Source organism: Somniosus microcephalus, chromosome 11, assembly GCF_052327205.1.
Source record: "Somniosus microcephalus isolate GS21.2 chromosome 11, FLI_Smic_1.0, whole genome shotgun sequence".
Lineage (NCBI taxonomy): Eukaryota > Metazoa > Chordata > Chondrichthyes > Squaliformes > Somniosidae > Somniosus > Somniosus microcephalus.
The window spans coordinates 39,436,836-39,455,384 of NC_140997.1; the positions used below are offsets into that span (position 1 = coordinate 39,436,836).

The 18,549-nt window shown below is 47.9% G+C and overlaps 1 protein-coding gene across 5 annotated transcripts in view; it reads right to left on the bottom strand.

Moving 5' to 3' along the window:
* caskin1 (CASK interacting protein 1) overlaps nt 1-18,549 on the bottom strand; it is an 854,777-nt gene that overhangs the window by 58,890 nt on the left and 777,338 nt on the right. For all 5 annotated transcript variants that reach the window (XM_086000518.1, XM_086000521.1, XM_086000520.1 and 2 more), the window contains 2 exons: nt 14,897-15,009; nt 3,121-3,205 (listed from right to left, as the gene is read on the bottom strand). In XM_086000518.1, coding sequence (XP_085856644.1) covers nt 3,121-3,205; nt 14,897-15,009 — 198 coding nt within the window. The remainder of the gene's footprint in view (nt 1-3,120; nt 3,206-14,896; nt 15,010-18,549) is intronic.

Below are 18,549 nucleotides of genomic sequence, written 5' to 3' on the forward strand. Positions count from 1 at the left end.
CTTAGTGTTAGGGGGATTAAATACGTGGGGTTACGGGGATAGGGTGGGATATGTGTTGGTGTAGGGGTTACGGGGATCGGGTGGGATATGTGTCAGTGCAGGCTCGATGGGCCGAAATGGCCTCTATCTGCACTGTGGGGTTTCTGTGATTCTGTGAATATACAGCACAGAAACAGGCCATTCGGCCCAACTGGTCCATGCCGGTGTTTATGCTCCACACAAGCCTCCTCCCACCCTTCTCCATCTCACCCTATCAGCATAAACTTCTATTCCTTTCTCCCTCATGTGTTTATCTAGTTTCCCCTTACAGGAAACTTTTTTTTATCCGGCACCGACGGGACCGACGTGGTGCCGGTTCATGAAAAATTCCAGATAACTGAAAGCTATAGTAAAAGATACGGAGCTGAGAGCTCCGTATAAAGCAACAAACCCTGTTGCTTAGGTTCAGAACAATGGCCACAAGTTCCAGGCATCTCTGTAGCTTAGCAACAGCTGCAGCCACACCCTTGCACAGCAACAGATCGAGGAAGGCAAGTAATAAAACTTACCTGAACCTACTCCTGAATTTTGCCGGTTAACTGAGATTTCCGGTTATTTAGGTGCCGGTAAATCGAAAGTTTCCTGTATATGCATCCAGGCTATTCGCCTCAACCACTCCCTGTGGTAGCGAGTTCCACATTCTAATCACTCTCTGGGTAAAGAAGTTTCTCCTGAATTCCCTATTGGATTTATTAGTGACTCTCTTATATTTATGGCCCCTAGTTCTGGTTTCGCCCCACAAGTGGAAACAGTGGACTGGATATTAACTCAGAAGCGGAGGGAGCATGGGGGCTGCTTTGAGGTTGGGAAACCCGGATGAACGGGTTTCCCAAAGGTCTTGCTGAACTTAATGGCAGGACCGGATTACCATTTTTTGTCTCCATTTCCTGGCCGCAGCCAGCCAGATTGAGATTGAGAGGCTGGCTGGCTGTCGGGCAGGTAAGTATTCGGCACCGGTCTGCAACAGGGGAGCATAGAGGAGGGAGGGAGGGATCTGAATGGGTGGGCGGGGGGTAGATCGGAGGCCAGCGGAAAGATCAAAGTAGGGGGAGATCAGAAGAGTCGAGGGGAGATTGGAAGAGTCGGGGGAGTGTCCGATCGCAGGGGATTGGTGAAGCAGGTAAACTGGATCCAGCAGGTAAGTGGAAAGGCACTTACCTCCTGGATCCAGCAGTCCTCGCATCCCTTCAGCCGTTGGGTTTCCCTAGGCCCGAAAAACCCGGCCGGCCAGGGTTAAATTTTAAATGGTGGTTAAATATGAGACACGCAGCCTCATTATAATATTTAAATTGCCAACCCGCCTCCTGGGAGCGGGTTGGTTGCCCGCCCCCCGTCTCGCCTCTGTTAAAACCGGAAGTGGGCGGGTTGGAGTCAGGATTCATATTTTTAACATTTTAAGATTCCACCCAACCCACACCCACCCATTTTTGGGGGTTAAAATTCCCCCATCTTTTCTATGTCTACCCTATCAAACCCTTTCATAATTTTAAATACCTCTATCAGGTCACCCCTCAGCCTTCTCTTTTCTAGAGAAAAAAGACCCAGCCTGTTCACCCTTTTCTGATAGGTATTACCTCTTAGTTCTGGTATCATTCTAGTAAAGCTTTATTGCACCTTCACCAGTGCCTCTATATCCTTTTTACAATGCAGAGACCAGAATTGTGCACAGTACTCCAAGTGTGGTTTAAGTAAGGTTCTATACAAGTTGATGGTGCAAAACCCGCACAGGAGCTTATAGCGAGAGGAGTCACTGATCGAGATCCCTCTAGTGGCTGGATTCACCTCCTTTAAACATACAGGGACTCCCCATAAATCCGCAGCATTCTGGCCATAACTCCAATGTGATGGAGTGCCACAGGTGGAATAGAGTGTATGCCAAGGCCACAGATACGTGTGTGTGTGCGTTGCCAAAGATTAAGGGCTGTCCTCTGGTACCTCATCCAAGAGGCCACTCTTCACATGTGACCCTGGGCTCCCTGGAGTGCGAGCAATTTATTCGACCATGAGCGCCATCACTCCTATCCTCACCTCATGTCCATGCGCATCATGCACTTTCCAGCAGGAGTCACTGGATTACCATTAGGAGTGGGAAACCTGGCTAACTTCCCCCCACCCCTCCACTCCCTAGACCAAGGATGCGGAGCCAATTGTGTCACGCACTAATTGAGGAATAACTCAGCACTGGGGCAGTGTTGGAGGTACTACAATTGGCCTCAGCATCCCTGGTAAGGGAGGGGGTAAAAATCCACCATCCAATGACCTGAGTTGTAAAGGGCACGTATGTAGATGACAGGTGCAGACAGGATAGGGATCACCGCGATTCCCCTCAAGGTCGAATAACTTGCCAACACTATTTTTCTTATCATAATGGGGGAGATGAGGAAAAATCTTTTTACGCAGTGAGTTGCCATGATCTGGAATACACTGCCTGAGAGGATGGTGGAAGCAGGTTCAATAATAACTTTCAAAAAGGAATTGGATAAATGCTTGAAAAGGACATCATTTACAGGGCTATGGGGAAAGAGCAATGGGGAGTGGGACTAACTGGGTAGCTCTTTCAAAGAGCCGGCCCAGGCACGATGGGCCGAATGGCCTCCTTCTGTGCTGTATGATTCGCACAGAATGCACGGTTAACTTGCACACAGAAAGAATGGCCACTCGGGTACCAAAAAAATGATTGACGCTCATGGAGGTTACCCCAGCATGAATTAAAAGATTAATTTTAAAAATAATTAAAATAAATTATAAATGCTGCAAATTACGTCACCCTGAAAGAAGTAGAAAAAGCTCGTCAATACAATATCTTGTTATGAGCAATCACTCAATAATATTGCATTACAGTACCAGCATTCGCAAATACTGACAGACTTACATTTGTCCTTGAATCTACTTCTTACCCTAGCCCTGCAGTGTGCACTCACCATCGTGTCAGCCTCCTTCAACAAGGAGAACGGAGAACCCAGAGAATTCTACAAAAATTGAAGCCTTTCATTCATTTCCCCTTTGTGTCCCTGCCAAAGACAGCTGGCAGTTTCTCTTGCACTTTAATGAAAAGGTCCAAGCTCGACAATCAAGGCCTACCTGCAGGCTGCTCTGATTTGACAACTCCTTCACCTCCTGCTGTCTCTGGAGCAGATCCCTTCTGGGTTAGCACCGCTTGCAGTAACTGTAGCGTAAGAAAAAGGGGAGAATGGTTACAGCAAAGAAAGCGCTCGTTTTGGGAGAGCCTCTGACTGTATCAAAAATAATAATTGGCATCTTAACAAAAGACCTTTACAGGTTAAGGAGGCACAGTGGACAGACGGAGGAGGGAGAGCAGTTTCTCTTTAGAAACAGCTGTGGTTATCACAGCTCAGGGCACTCGTGCCTGCTCCCGTTCTGTCACAATTTGTGCTACAACAGCTTTTCTTCAGTAGATTGGTTACTATTTAAGGGATAACTCCAGGTTTCACGACACAAACAGGAACAAGGGACTCGATGCAAACGGCTCCTCGCTACTGATTTGTGCTGATCTGTCTCTGAATCCTTTTTCTTTAAAGCTACAGGTACTGACGTTCTCTGAGGTGATGATGTGTTTACTCACCGCATTGGTAAGCGTATACAGGAAAATGGGGTAAATGCTTACAAAAATGTAAACACAGTCTGGATTACTTACTTATCTTGGACCAGGGCATTGCGAATATTAAATGGAATCGAGGTGAAGTTTTGCAGCATGACATTTGTACCGTGTTGGTACGGTAACCCAACAGTTATGGTACTGGACTGGCATCCTAGAGATTGGGCGATCAAATCACACCGTGGCAAGCTGTGATATTCAATCATTTGTAGGCTAGTGCCCAAATATGATCATGCTGCTGGTTCACTCATGTCCTTCAGGGAAGGGAATCTGCCGTCATAAGCTGGTCTGACTGCCATGTGACTCCAGTTCCATGCTGTGAAGTCGACTCTTGAAGCCCATAGGGCTGGAAAATAACTGCTACCTGGGATGGGTAATAAATACTACCTGGGATGGGTAATAAATACTACCTGGGATGGGTAATAAATACTACCTGGGATGGGTAATAAATTCTACCTGGGATGGGTAATAAATTCTACCCAGGATGGGTAATAAATGCTACCTGGGATGGGTAATAACTACTGCCTGGGATGGGTAATAAATACTACCTGGGATGGGTAATAAATACTACCTGGGATGGGTAATAAATACTACCTGGGATGGGTAATAAATTCTACCTGGGATGGGTAATAAATGCTACCTGGGATGGGTAATAAATACTACCTGGGATGGGTAATAAATACTACCTGGGATGGGTAATAAATACTACCTGGGATGGGTAATAAATACTACCCGGGATGGGTAATAAATACTACCTGGGATGGGTAATAAATTCTACCTGGGAGGGATAATAAATACTACCTGGGATGGGTAATAAATTCTACATGGGATGGGTAATAAATTCTACCCGGGATGGGTAATAAATGCTACCTGGGATGGGTAATAAATACTACCTGGGATGGGTAATAAATACTACCTGGGATGGGTAATAAATACTACCTGGGATGGGTAATAAATGCTACCTGGGATGCGTAATAAATTCTACCTGGGATGCGTAATAAATTCTACCTGGGATGGGTAATAAATTCTACCCAGGATGGGTAATAAATGCTACCTGGGATGGGTAATAAACACTACCCAGGATGGGTAATAAATACTACCTGGGATGGGTAATAAATGCTACCTGGGATGCGTAATAAATTCTACCCAGGATGGGTAATAAATACTACCTGGGATGGGTAATAAATGCTACCTGGAATGGGTAATAAATACTACCTGGGATGGGTAATAAATACTACCTGGGATGGGTAATAAATGTTACCTGGAATGGGTAATAAATACTACCCAGGATGGGTAATAAATACTACCCGGGATGGGTAATAAATACTACCTGGGATGGGTAATAAATTCTACCTGGGATGGGTAATAAATACTACCTGGGATGGGTAATACATTCTACCTGGGATGGTTAATAAATACTACCTGGGATGGGTAATAAATTCTACCTGGGATGGGTAATAAATTCTACCTGGGATGGGTAATAAATGCTACCTGGGATGGGTAATAAATACTAACTGGGATGGGTAATAAATGCTACCTGGGATGGGAGAGGAGAAAGAAAAACAACTACTGGCCATTGTTAACGTGGTCTGGGACACGTACACATTGGGCGGTCTGATAAGTTTTGGGGTATTAAAAGTGCAGTCGACAGACACTGCTGCAGTGAGTTGGGCAACTTGATTGGTCACACAGAGAAGAGAAACTACGAGTCACCACCGAGCTGATCACTCGCTGGTGTTAGTACGCATGTATGCTTGCGCTTGCTTGTAATCGCTGTTGATTTTAAGTAAAGAATAGTTACCCTGAAATCTTTGTCTTGAGTTGCCTGTTCCAATACGGGTCCGAACCCTAAGTACTGTTAGACTGGAGTAAAAATTTACACAGCTTACAGGTTTTGGTGCCCGAACAGGGACCTGCTCGGAACAAACAATGGCAAAGACGATGGATGAGTCAGCTACGAAATACGTGACAAGGAAGTTACCCCTCAAAGTGGGATGGGTAAGGGTCATAATAGATGGGGATGACCCGGTCTCTGAGGCCGAACAATGGACACAAGAGTCCACGTGTCGGCCAGGGACGATGAAGGCCGTCTGGTTAATGGCATACCAGAGACAGGTTAAAAATGATGGGAGCAAAATTTGGTTACGTCCCGTTTGGGGGCGGTAACTGAATTAGCGGCAGACATTTAGCGCCCGGGGCGGGAGTACCACCCCGGCCGCTAAATTGGGCTTACCGCCCCAGCGAGGCAGCAGAGCACTATTTCGGGCACTCCATTTCCTCTTGGTGCGGTGTCTGAGGTGCAAAGCGTGGTAACGCTACACGGCCGTTGCACGTAGCACTGACACATTTCAGAGTCCCTCCCCTTACGTTAAAGTGGAGGGCTGCTGCACACTCTGCAGGCCATTTGATGGCCTCCACTAGTCCACCAGGGCGGCGTGGTGCCGTGCCTGCAGCCCGGCACTGAGACGTGGTGCCGGACGGCGCGATGGCGGCCACAGACCACGCCAAGGGCTGCCAGGTCGGCCAAAATAAAAAATGTTGGCGCGGGGCGCAGCCAGACCGCCGCTTTAATTACCATCCCGCCAGCGGTGTGGCCCGGTTCACGACCTGTGACGCTGTCGCTGACATCGCCTGCAGCAGCCTCATGGGGCGCAGCTGAATTTCTGCCGCAGGGCGCTAATGGGCGGCTGCTTGGCACTAAGGGGTCATGTCACTCGTCGATGACGTCATTGCCAGCAGCGCAGTGGTCCGGGGCGCTACCAGCGGGGGTGAGCGCTATTGGCTAGCGCCTCAGTAGCGCCCCACCGAATTTCTTGGCAGGTGCTATTAACGCCCCCGCCAGGGTGATCAGCCTTTTGCGCTCCATTAGCGCCCCCGGAGGCACTAATGGAGGGTGCAAAGGAGGCGAACTTCGCCCCCAATGAGTGTACGAAAATTAAGATGCGAAAGGAGATAGAAGATCTGGCGAGTAAGGCCAGTGAAAGAGAAGCGGTGGTAAACCGACTTCTGAGGGAATTAGAAGAAGAAAGGGAAAGTAGGAAAAGGCTCACGGAGAAATTTGAAAAGGCAAAGGAGAGATGGTGTAATAAGGAACTGTACCTTGAGAGCCAGTGTATGAATAACCAGGGTCAGTGTGATCGTGTAAGGAGGCGTCCAAGCAGAGAGACATTGGGCAGAGCAGGCAGAAAAGGTTAATGAGGACCTGAACGTTGCGTTTATGGTCACCCAGAAACAGGCTCTAGAGGAACGGAGTGCTCGTGGGGATCACACTGAATGTAATAAGCGGATTAGGGAATTGGAGGAGAATTTGCAGATTCAAAGAGGCATTGAATGTGCCATGACCCCCTCGTTCGGGAAGGATGGACAGGATAGTGAAGAATGTGATAGTGAAGTTGATGAAGGGGGTGATGAAAAATCAGATAAGGGGCCAGGGAATGCCTCGCCAGAGGGATCTCGGCCTCCGCCCATGAACCTGATACGCCAAAGGCGATACTTGGCGCCTCGCGAAGGGAGAGAGGATCGGGGTGCATTAGATAGGGAATTTGAGGTCCCATAGAATACGGAAGAGTTAAGGAAAATGTCTTGTGATTTGAAGAAGTGGGAGCAAGGAGGGGACCCCCAAGGGCATTATCTGGAGGTAGAACAGATGGCCGCTCTGAATGGCCTGGATGAGGAGGAGAACAAGCGCTTGCTGCTATTCCCCCTAAGTCCCAGTGTCTTTGCCGGTCTCCCACTGGAGAGCAAAAGGGGGGAGGCATTGAAGTTGAGGGTTGCCCAGGTGATGGGGCAAGGAACAGGAGATCCTTTTAAGGCCATGGCGGACGTGGAACAAGGTCCAAATGAACACCCGGCGGCATTCGCCGACAGGCTATGGCCGACCTATAATGCAGCTATGGGAGGGGCGGTAAGGAGAGCAGACCTGAACGGAGAAGCATGTAACCATTGGTTACCGACTCTGATCTCCCACAATATTCCCTATTTGCAACCCGCAATGGCGGATTTTGACCTGGAGGATGGGGCAAATACCGAAGCCAAGGTCTTGAGGAAAATGACGCTGCGTTTCGAGGTGCGCCAGGTAGATTAAAAAGAATACCGGGGTGATGAATAAGCCGAAAGGCAAGGTCTGCGAAATGAAGCAGAAGGGACCCGATAAAGGGGGCTCCCCTCGGAAATGGCAACGAGAAGGGACTACCCCGAAAGGGGGAGCCCAGGGACGGGAATGTTACAATTGTGGGGGTGTGGGACACTTGCGCGTAGCTGTCGGCTCCCAAAGAAAGAAAGGTCGGAGGCCCCCCTAAATTGGAGGAGCCCTGACCAAGCACACCCACCCAAGAAGATATGACCACGTTAGTTACCAGGCGCGTGAGAGAATGCCTGAGAATTAAGGGACGAGGTGCCCCGGGGGAAAATCCACGTGATAAAGGCGGGAGGTAGCGTCGAAACCCAAGCATGAAGGGGCCGCGCCCAGCCCGAGTACCGCTGTCCACTCAGGTACGATGATTGGGGAAGACCGTGCATAGACATCATTGTATAGGGAGAGAGAGGGGACTATTTAGTAGACACTGCATCGTCAAGGACGGTCGTCCACTCTCCCTCCCCGATGAGGTCTCCCTGGTCAAGTGGAACCCCCTACGTCCTAGGAGGTTTTACGGACGATTCAGTGGCTGAGGCCCTGTCAAAACCTTTGGGGGGAAAATTGGGTTGCAAAGCCCCTACCGCCCGGGTGTGGTGCTGTTAATGCCTCCCATGAAATTCAGCGGGAGGTTAGCGGCGGTGGTAGCTGGTAGCGCCCCACGGCCGCTGCGCCTCTGGCAATGACATCATCAGCGTGTGCAGTCCCCCGCTCGCGTCCCGGCAGCAAACATCGGCTGCGCCCCCTGACCTATCGCCGGACGATATGTCCGACAGGGTCAGGGAGGCGTTTTTGTAGCTGCCGTGCCGGTATTTAAAGGGGCAGGTGTCGAGCAGCCATTTTCTTTTGGCCAACTGCCAGCACCTGCCCCCTTCCTCTTTCATTCGGGATGCTGACTGCGATCGCTCAGCCCGGCACTCCTCTTGAGTGCATGGCTGCTTTCCCGGCACCCCGCTCCCCGATGGTCCAGCAGGGCCCCATGCGTGCAGCACTAGGCCCTTCCCCTTTAATCCGGGGTGGGAGGCCTGCAATACCGCAGTGCTACGTGCTGACACATGTGGCACTGTTGCATGTAGCACCGCGATATTCAGTGGTAGCACCCCAGGAAGGAGGGGGGAGCGCTGCTTGGGGCAGGGGCGCTAACTTTTAGCATCCCGGCAAAGTTAGCGGCCGAAAGGGGGCGCCACTGAATTTTTCCCCCTTTTGAATTTTAAGGTAGGGCCCCTCCAAACAAAGTGGACATGCAAATTAATAAAATGGGACCAGTCAGGGCTGGGAGTGTTAGGTTCAGACTAGATGCTGGCCCACAATGTCATAGTGGACGTGGATAACAACTGTCTGTGGGGTGGGGTGGATAATAATGAGGAAATAGTTGTAATACCCCCCGACAAGGGGAAGCGTGAGTGGTAGCGCCTGCCGGACCTTACGACTTGGAAACGATGGCGGCCAGGGTGCCCGAAAGGTACCAAGCCGTAGTCCGGAATGCAAAGGAAGCTTTTGCTACCCACAAACACAACTGTGGCAGGGTAGCAGGTGTGGAGGAGCGCCTGGAGGGAGAACCGATGTCCAGGCCACAAAAACAATACACGTTCCCCAAGGAAGTAAAAATTTACACGTCTTACACTTGGATGGGTAATAAATACTACCTGGGATGGGTACTACTTGGACTGAGTAATAAACACAACCTGGGATGGGTAATGAATACTTCCCGAGATGGGTAATAAATACTGTAATATATTCAAGTTTGCTGATGATACAAAGCTAGGTGGGAATGTAAGTTGTGAGGAGGATGCAAAGAGGCTTCAAGAGGATATAGACAGGCTACGTGAGTGGGCAAGAACATGGCAAATTAAATATAATGTGGAGAAATGTGAAGTTATCCATTTTGGTATGAAAAATAGAAAAGCAAAGTATTTTTTAAATGGTGAGAGATTGGGGAATGTTGGTGTTCAGAGGGACCTGGGTGTCATTGCACATGAATCACTGAAAGTTAATATGCAGGTACAGCAAGCAATTAGGGAAGCAAATGGTATGTTGGCCTTTATTACAAGAGGATTTGAGTATGAGTAAAGATGTCTTACGGCAATTGTATACGGCCCTGGCGAGACCACACCTGGAGTATTGTGTACAGTTTTGGGGGGAAAAATGTGGTTGCTTTGCGCCTCCCGTTAGCGCCCTAAGTATCACTTCACACTTTTCTGCATTAAATTTCATCTGCCACGTTTTCGCCCATTTTACTATCCTGTCTATGTCCTCCTGAAGTCTATCACTATCCTCCTCACTGTTCACTATACTTCCAAGTTTTGTGTCATCTGCAAATTTTGAAATTATGCCCTGTACACCCACGTCCAAGTCATTAATATATATTGAGAAAAGCAGTGGTCCTAGAACCGACCCCTGGGGAACACCACTGTATACCTTCCTCCAGTCCGAAAAACAACCGTTCACCACTACTCTCTGTTTCCTGTCACTTAGCCAATTTTGTATCCATGCTGCCACTGTCTCTTTTATTCCATGGGTTTCAACTTTGCTGGCAAGCCTATTATGTGGCACTTTGTCAAATGCCTTTCGGAAATCCATGTACACCACGTCAACTGCATTACCTTCATCAACCCTCTCCTGTTACCTCATCAAAGAACTCAATCAAGTTAGTTAAACATGATTTGCCTTTAACAAATCCGTGCTGGCTTTCCTTAATTAATCCACACTTGTCCAAGTGACTGCTAATTTTGTCCCTGATTACTGTTTCTAAAAGCTTCCCCACTACCGAGGTTAAACTGACTGGCCTATAGTTTCTGGGTTTATCTTTACACCCTTTTTTGAGCAAGGGTGTAACATTTGCAATTCTCCAGTCCTCTGGCACCACCCCCGTATCTAAGGAGGATTGGAAGATTATGGCCAGCACCGCCGCGATTTCCGCCCTCAATTCCCTCAGCATTCTAGGATGCATCCCATCCGCTTCTGGTGACTAATCTACTTTAAGTACAGCCAGCTTTTCTAATACCTCCTCTGTATCTCTGTTGCCTCTTTCCCATTATAATATAGATCCCATTGGCTTGTGTTTATCTCGCCCTCCGACTTCTTCCTTTTTAAAAATTGTATTCTCGCGATGTGGGCGTCACTGACAAGGCCGGCATTTATTGCCCGTCTCTAGTTGCCCTGAGAAGGTGGTGGTTGGCCACCTTCTTGAACCACTTTTGATACAATTTGTTAGGCCACTTCAGAGGGTAGTTAAAAGTCAGCTACGTTGGAGTAGGACTGGAGTCACATATAGGCCAGACCTGGTAAGGATGGCAGGTTCCTTCACCTAAAGGACATTTGTGAATCAGTTAGGTTTTTACAAGAATCCAACAGCTCCATGGTCACTTTTACCGATACCAGCTTTTTATTTTCTGATTTTGTAAACTGAGTTCAAAATTCTCAACCCGCCATCACGGAACTGGAATTCGCATTCCCTGGATTACTAGTCCAGTAACATAACCACTACACCATTGTACCCCAGGCTGTACCCCAGGCCTCATCTTCCTGTAGTTGGAGTATTTACTTTGCCTCAGCAAGTGTGAGTTGACACACAAGATCTGGCTGATATTGTTGAGACAGTGTATGTGGGTGCTGCTCTCTAACTGAACATTCTGCATCAGTACGATAGCAAAATACTGCGGATGCTGGAAATCTGAAATAACAACAGGAAAAGCTGGAAAAACTCAGCAGGCCAGGCAACATCCGTGGAGAGAGAAGCAGAGTTAACGTTTCAGGTGGAAACCCTTCTTCAGTATCAGTATTCTGCATCAGTACTTTGACAAGGGAAGCTATTTTAAGACTGCTACATGCTGGGGGACTGAAGCAGGGATGCTGTTTGAGATCAGAATGATGCTTTTATAAGGGTTCTGTTTATTTTAAGCCTTTGATTTCTTTACGTACAGGGCTTTTCTTTAAAGGCCTGTCATTATCCACTGTTCCGATTATTTTATCTGCAGGTGGTGATTAAAACATTACTAAAAGCTGGCGAATAATCCTTACTTTCACTAATGTTAAGCATTTCAGAGGGGTTTTATTCAATTAAAGGTGCTATAAAGGTGCAACTTGCTAAGGGATCTGTATATTTTAGATAGAAACACAGGAAATCACACGTCAATAATTGACTGATGATGCATATAGTTTGATGATATTTTGTAAATGGTGAGAAACTTTCAAATGTTGGTGTTCAGAGAGATTTGGGTGTCCTCGTGCAAGAAACACAGAAAGCTAGCATGCAGGCACAGCAAGCAGTAAGGAAGGCAAATCGCATGCTGGCTTTTATTGCAAGGGGGTTGGAGTATAAGAGTAAGGAAGTCTTGCTACATTTGTACAGGGCCTTGGTGAGACCACACCTGGAGTAGTGTGCACAGCTTTGGTCTCCTTATTTAAGGAAGGATATACTTGCCTTGGAGGCGGTGCAACGAAGGTTCGCTAGATTGATTCCTGGGATGAGAGGGTTGTCCAATAAGGAGAGATTGAGTAGAATGGGCCTATACTCTCTGGAGTTTAGAAGAATGAGAGATGATCTCATTGAAACATACAAGATTCTGAAGGGGATTGACAGGGTAGATGCTGAGAGGTTGTTTCCCCTGGCTGGAGTGTCTAGAACTAGGGGGCATTGTCTCAGGATAAGGGGTAGGCCATTTAAGACTGAGATGAGGAGGAATTTCTTCACTCAGAGGTTTGTGAATTCTCTGCCTCAGAGGGCTGTGGATGCTGAGTCGTTGAGTATATTCAAGGCTGAGATAGATAGATTTTTGGACTCTAGGGGAATCAAGGGATATGGAGATTGGGCGGGAAAGTGGAGTTGAGGTCGATGATCAGCAATGATCTTATTGAATGGCGGAGCAGGCTTGAAGGGCCGTATGGCCTACTCCTGCTCTTATTTCTTACACTGAGGGCTAGAAATTCAGTAGGTTAGCGCCCCCAGGTTAGCGCCTGGCGGGGGTGCTAATGGGGCGTTCAGGCAGTAGTGCCACAGCGGGGTGAATCCACGCTGCACGGCAAATTTGCCGGCCCCGTAGCGCCGGCGATAACAGTTAGTGCCTCGGTCCCCTTCGCCATGCAGACTGTGACATCAGGGAGTGTGCAACGCTCGCTGGGCGCCCGATCTGCAAACTTCAGTCGTGCCCCCCGCCTTACCGCCTCACGCCGACAGCGCCAGGGAGCGAAGGCGTGAACCAGCCGGCTGGCGGCTGGCGGGGCGCTACCTAAAGGGATGCGCCCCAGCTGTCAAGGAGCTTCCGTTCCAAAGGTCAGTTATAAGTGGCAGAGAGCGCAGGATGTATCTGCAGCCAAATAAAGGCTGCTTAGTCCCCGGAGTGTTGCGGTCCGTCAAAGCACTTCATATTTCATCCCACAGCCTATCGCTGTTCTGCACTCCCTGAATCATTGGGGGCTGGTGTGCAGACTCCAGTGACGCTCCCCTTTAATGACCAGAAGGCACTTGCGCAAATGTTCACTCCCGATTACATAACACCTCATGTTTGTTATCGCTTGGAGCCTAACGCCACTCACCTATGCCATTAGCGCCTGATTTAACACTCCCCTGCATTCTTTGAGCGCTGAGACTTAATTTAGCGGGCAGTGAGACAGATTAGCGCCTAGCACTAAACTTCCAACTTCTCAAAAGTTAGCGCCCCCTTCCTGGGCGCTACTGAATTTCTCCCCCAGTGACTTTCATCAAATAACAATGCAGCTTGTTTGATCATTTTAAAAATGCACTCACCTGGGAAAAGCAGTATCTTTAATTTTTACATGTGAAAATCCCAGGCATTTTAGGTCACATGGGCATATTGGTAATCTTATTGGTTTTCAGAGGCATTTACTTAAATATGAAATGAGGTCAGCTTCAAATCATGACATATTCTTAATGTGTATTGCAGGCATGATGCTAATGCATCATGAACTGAAAGAGTCTATTGGTTGCTTGTGGCAAGCATAGACTCCCCATCTATTGGATAATGAAGCTTCAGACTATTAAGCAATCTTGTACGGATGGCAGCACATCAACTTGTTTATCAAAGGACAATTATCCATCAAATTATAATAAATTGTGCTTTGTGAGAGAGTGTGGGGGTATAGTTCTCTTAATTTGTTTCCATCCCTATGTCGCTGAGTCCCCAACTACCCTGTTACTTTGTTCCCAACGCCTATGTTCTTGAATTCAAATTCTCCCATGCTATCAAGTTCCTTATCTCGGTCACACTGCTTATAGAGAGGTACCAAGTAAGCACTGGGTTCCCCACCCACCCCTGCTCATAGGAAGTAGTCAGTTCGGGCTGGCGTTAGTGGAGCCTGGAGAAGGTGCCCATCAACAATATCACCAGCAGGTGGCGTGACAGTATGGGGACCAGGTGAGGTAAAAAAAGAGAGAGAAAGGAGAGAGTTTACCTTCATATGCATATTATTTAGAGGGTTTTCTGTCTTTCTGAACCTTGCAGGCACTGGAATACCATTCCACAGGCTCCAGTAGCCATCTGGTGCATCACCTAAGTGCCAGGCTATTTTACCGTGAAAGCCATCACAGCTGAGCTCAATGCTGACCTCTCTTGGTGTAATACACACATGCACGCACATACACACGTCACAGTGATCAGGAGCAGGTGCCCTGGCTGATTTCTACTCCCCTCTCTAGCAGAGGGACTTCGAGATCAGTTGTAGTAACCATATCGCCACCCTGGTGATAGCAGCTAACTCAGCACAGAGCAGGGATTGAACTTGGGACTTCACTGGCCTGTATTCGGGCAGTGCATTTACCATCCGCAGAACTTTTGCGAATCATAGTTCTGGTGAATTAACTGAAGCCCGTGAGATGTTAGGGACCAAGGTGCTGATTTCCTCACATCGTGTGGTCCAACAGCTCAGACCCTCTCAATGGCACTCAGCGATTGAGAAACATTGTAAGGAGTTAACGCAGGCTCTGAAATGACGCCCCATAGTAGCATACGAATGCCTAACACATTCACGTGAAAGCCCTTGCTCCACGATTTTAACTATCCCTCTGCACAGTCTCAGGGCCTCTGATCCTCCGTGGTGCAGCAGGCACTTTATCCGCCACAGCAAGCCTGTCAGTGCGATTTGCGCAGTACCTTACTCCCATCGGGACCCGAGGCTGCAGCGATGCTCCCTGCACTCTGACCGCTCCCAGAACTCCGAGCGCTGGCCACACTTCCTGTACTTCCTGCACTGCTGCGGTCGCCACCTACAAACAGGATTAGAGCAGGTATCAAGGTGCTGATTGACAGCGGTGAATGCCAGAAACATACAAGTGTATTACTGGAAGAAAACATTTGGTGCTTTAATGGTGTTATGAATGTTCCCTCTTCCGCCCACCCAACCCCCAACCCCCATCTCCCTCCCACACCCCCCAGGACCAGCGATCACCAGTCTCCAGCCTGTCAATCATCTCTTTGGAACCCGATTCATGGAATTGTCCTGGAAACAGGAGCATGCACAGAGAGTAGAAATGACATGAAAGGGTGGGACGTCATCGTATGGGGGCAATGTCCCATGGAATGCGCCAGCAAACAGATGACTGGAAGCTGGACAAATTTCCTGTTAACCAGAGGCACACCTGCTGGCTGAATGACTCAGTTAACCAGAGGCACACCTACAGGTTGAATTACTCAGTTAACCAGAGGCACACCTGCTGGCTGAATGACTCGGTTAACCAGAGGTTTCACCTGCCAGTTAAATGACTCGGTTAACCAGAGGCAAACATGCTGGCTGAATGACTCGGTTAACCAGAGGCACACCTGCTGGCTGAATGACTCGGTTAACCAGAGGTTTCACCTGCCAGTTAAATGACTCAGTTAACCAGAGGCACACCTGCCATTTGAATGACTCGGTTAACCAGAGGCAAACCTACAGGTTGAACGACTCAGTTAACCAGAGGCACACCTACAGGTTGAACGACTCAGTTAACCAGAGGCACACCTACAGGTTGAACGACTCAGTTAACCAGAGGCACACCTACAGGTTGAACGACTCAGTTAACCAGAGGCACACCTACAGGTTGAACGACTTGGTGTTGGTGCTGTTGGAAGGTGTGACACCCTCGTTTCATTGCCGAGGCAAGAAGTGACAGTGGTGCCCAAAGCTAAATGGGTCCGCTCACCACCACTTGCCTGGCATCTGTTGCCGTGAGCAGGCTGGCCCCTCAGCTGTCAGTACGTGCCAACACGTGTTGCTGCTCAGAAGCGGTGAACGGTGACTTTGCTCATTGACTGTTCTCGCACTGCTGCTGCCTATACCCTGCCATCTAAACAATGGGAACCAACTCAATTGTGGGGTCACAACCACTGGAAATGGATCTCTAATATGAAAGCAACATGGAGGGAACACTGTTCCTGTAAGATGCAGCTCGCTACAACACTCCCTCTAAACATCCCAAAGGCCAGCTGCATACGGAGGCTCAACAACAGCTACTTGCAATTGTATAGCGCCTTTAATGTAGTAAAATGTCCCAAGGCGCTTCACAGGAGCGTAATCAGCCAGAAATTGACACTGAGCCAAAGGAGATATTAGAACAGGCGACCAAAAGCTTTGTCAAAGAGGTAGGGTTTAAGGAGCGTCTTAAAGGAGGAGAGAGGTGGAGAGCAACGTTCCCTCTAAGCTGCGCAGCCGCACAGCTGTCTGACGGTCCTGCGCAGCCCGTGACCGGCTTTCCAATTTAAAGTTTTGCGCATGCACGAAACTTTGAATGGGCCGCGCAGCCCGTTAAAGGTGCCGCGCACCCAAATTTAAAATTAGGGAGAACATTGGTGGAGAGGTGGAGAGATTTTGGGAGGGAATTCCAGTGCTTAGGGCCTAGACAGCAGAAGGCACGACCGCCAATGGTGGAGCGATTAAAATCAGAGACATTATCATTTGTTGTCGCTTCAGATTTACTTCTGGAAATACAAATAGACATTTCTAGGTGAGGCTTTTCATGCCTAGTTAGCTCCTAACATTATTTCAGCATTAGCCTAAACTATTGGGTCTCCTGAGATCTCATTATTGAAACAAAACAATTGCTCCAGGAATACCTATTCTAGTTCTTTGGTTAGTTTCCAAATGTTTCAGCTGTGTAGTGATATACAGGATTCCCCGTGTTCAGTATTATCCTATATCTCACTGGGAGATAGAATCATTGAGCACAGCGAAAGGCCATTCGGTCCATTGTGCCTGTGCCAGCTCTTTGAAAGAGCTATCCAATTAGTCCGACTCCCCTGCCCTTTCCCCACAGCCCTGCAACTTTTCCTCTTCAAATATTTATCCAATTTCCTTTTGGATGTTACTATTGAATCTGCTTCCACCACCCTTTCAGGCAGTGCATTCCAGATCATAACAACTTGCTGCATAAAAAAAATTCTCCTCATCTCCCCTCTGGTTCTTTTGCCGATTATCTTAAATGTGTGTCCTGTGGTTACCGACCCTCCTGCCAGTGGAAACAGTTTCTCCTTATTTACTCCTAACAAATCCCCTCATAATTCTGAACAGCTCGATTAAATTTCCCCTTAACCTTCTCTGCTCTAAGGGGAATGATCCCAGCATCTCTAGTCTCTCCATGTAACTGGACTCTCAGAGAGCCAGTCTGTTCACAGCTTTCCGCGTTGTATTTTAATTCAATGAGCAATTCATAGGAGGAGGAAAGCTGGCAAAGAATGAAAGTGTATAAACAAAATCAAAACATTCCTGGATCGTTTAAAAACAAAAGTCAACTTTTGTACACCAGCAGACAGCTGCGATTTCTGGCGTTCCTCTCTCTAGACCGTACCATTGATAACAACCGACAGCGAGGAGCTGCTTGCATCCCCAAGTGACTCCTTTCAATTTAAGGAGTGTTGAAACTTCTGACTGGCCTGGGAACTGATCTGGATTCAACCGTGGTGTATAACACGCTGCAGGCAGAGCGCAGAGCAAAGAGCACCTGCTTTTTCCAATAGTCACGCCGTTGCAGTTTCTCAGATAATTATTATGTGGTAAAAAAACTGCAGTTTTCAATAATAACAAAGAAAGTCTGTAATAAAATGTTGTCACTTTGTTGTTGGAATAAAATCATCGTGTGAGTGAGTGCTTATGGTTGGATGATGGAACTCAACACTTCCAGTAACTTGCACATCAGTAGACCAACAGGCAGTACTTATTTCCCCATCAATGTTGACTAATTCAAAGTGTTAATGGTTTTGATTTACACCCACAAGCAGATATTTGATTAAGAATTTATTGTGATATGGGAGAGAGAGCAGGGGATTGAATCTTAAGGATACGGTAGTGTAGTGGTTATGTTACTGGACTAGTAATCCAGAGGTCTGGACTAATAATTCAGTTACAACGTGAGTTTAAATCCCACCTTGAAAATTTGAATTCAGTTTTTAATAAGAAATCTGGAAATAAAAAGCTGGTACCAGTAAAAGTGACCATGAAGTTTGTTGGATTGTCGTAAAACACCCAACTGGTTCACTGATGCCCTTTAGGGAAGGAAACTTGACTCCAGTCCCACGCTAACATGGTTGACCCCTAACTGCCCTCTGCAGTGGTAGCAGGCCACTCGATTCAGCGCCACTAGGGAGGGGGAACAAATGTCGGCCTTGTCAGCCATGCCCACATGCCGAGAATGAATTTTTTAAAAATTGCGTAAAGTTTTTATACCAGCGCTTGACACTGAATCTTTTTCCGAGAGTGACATCTGTGCGCAACTTTAGTGCTTGTAGGTTCGGAATGGAGAACCAGCCAGTCTCGGTAGCTGTGCTGAGCTCTG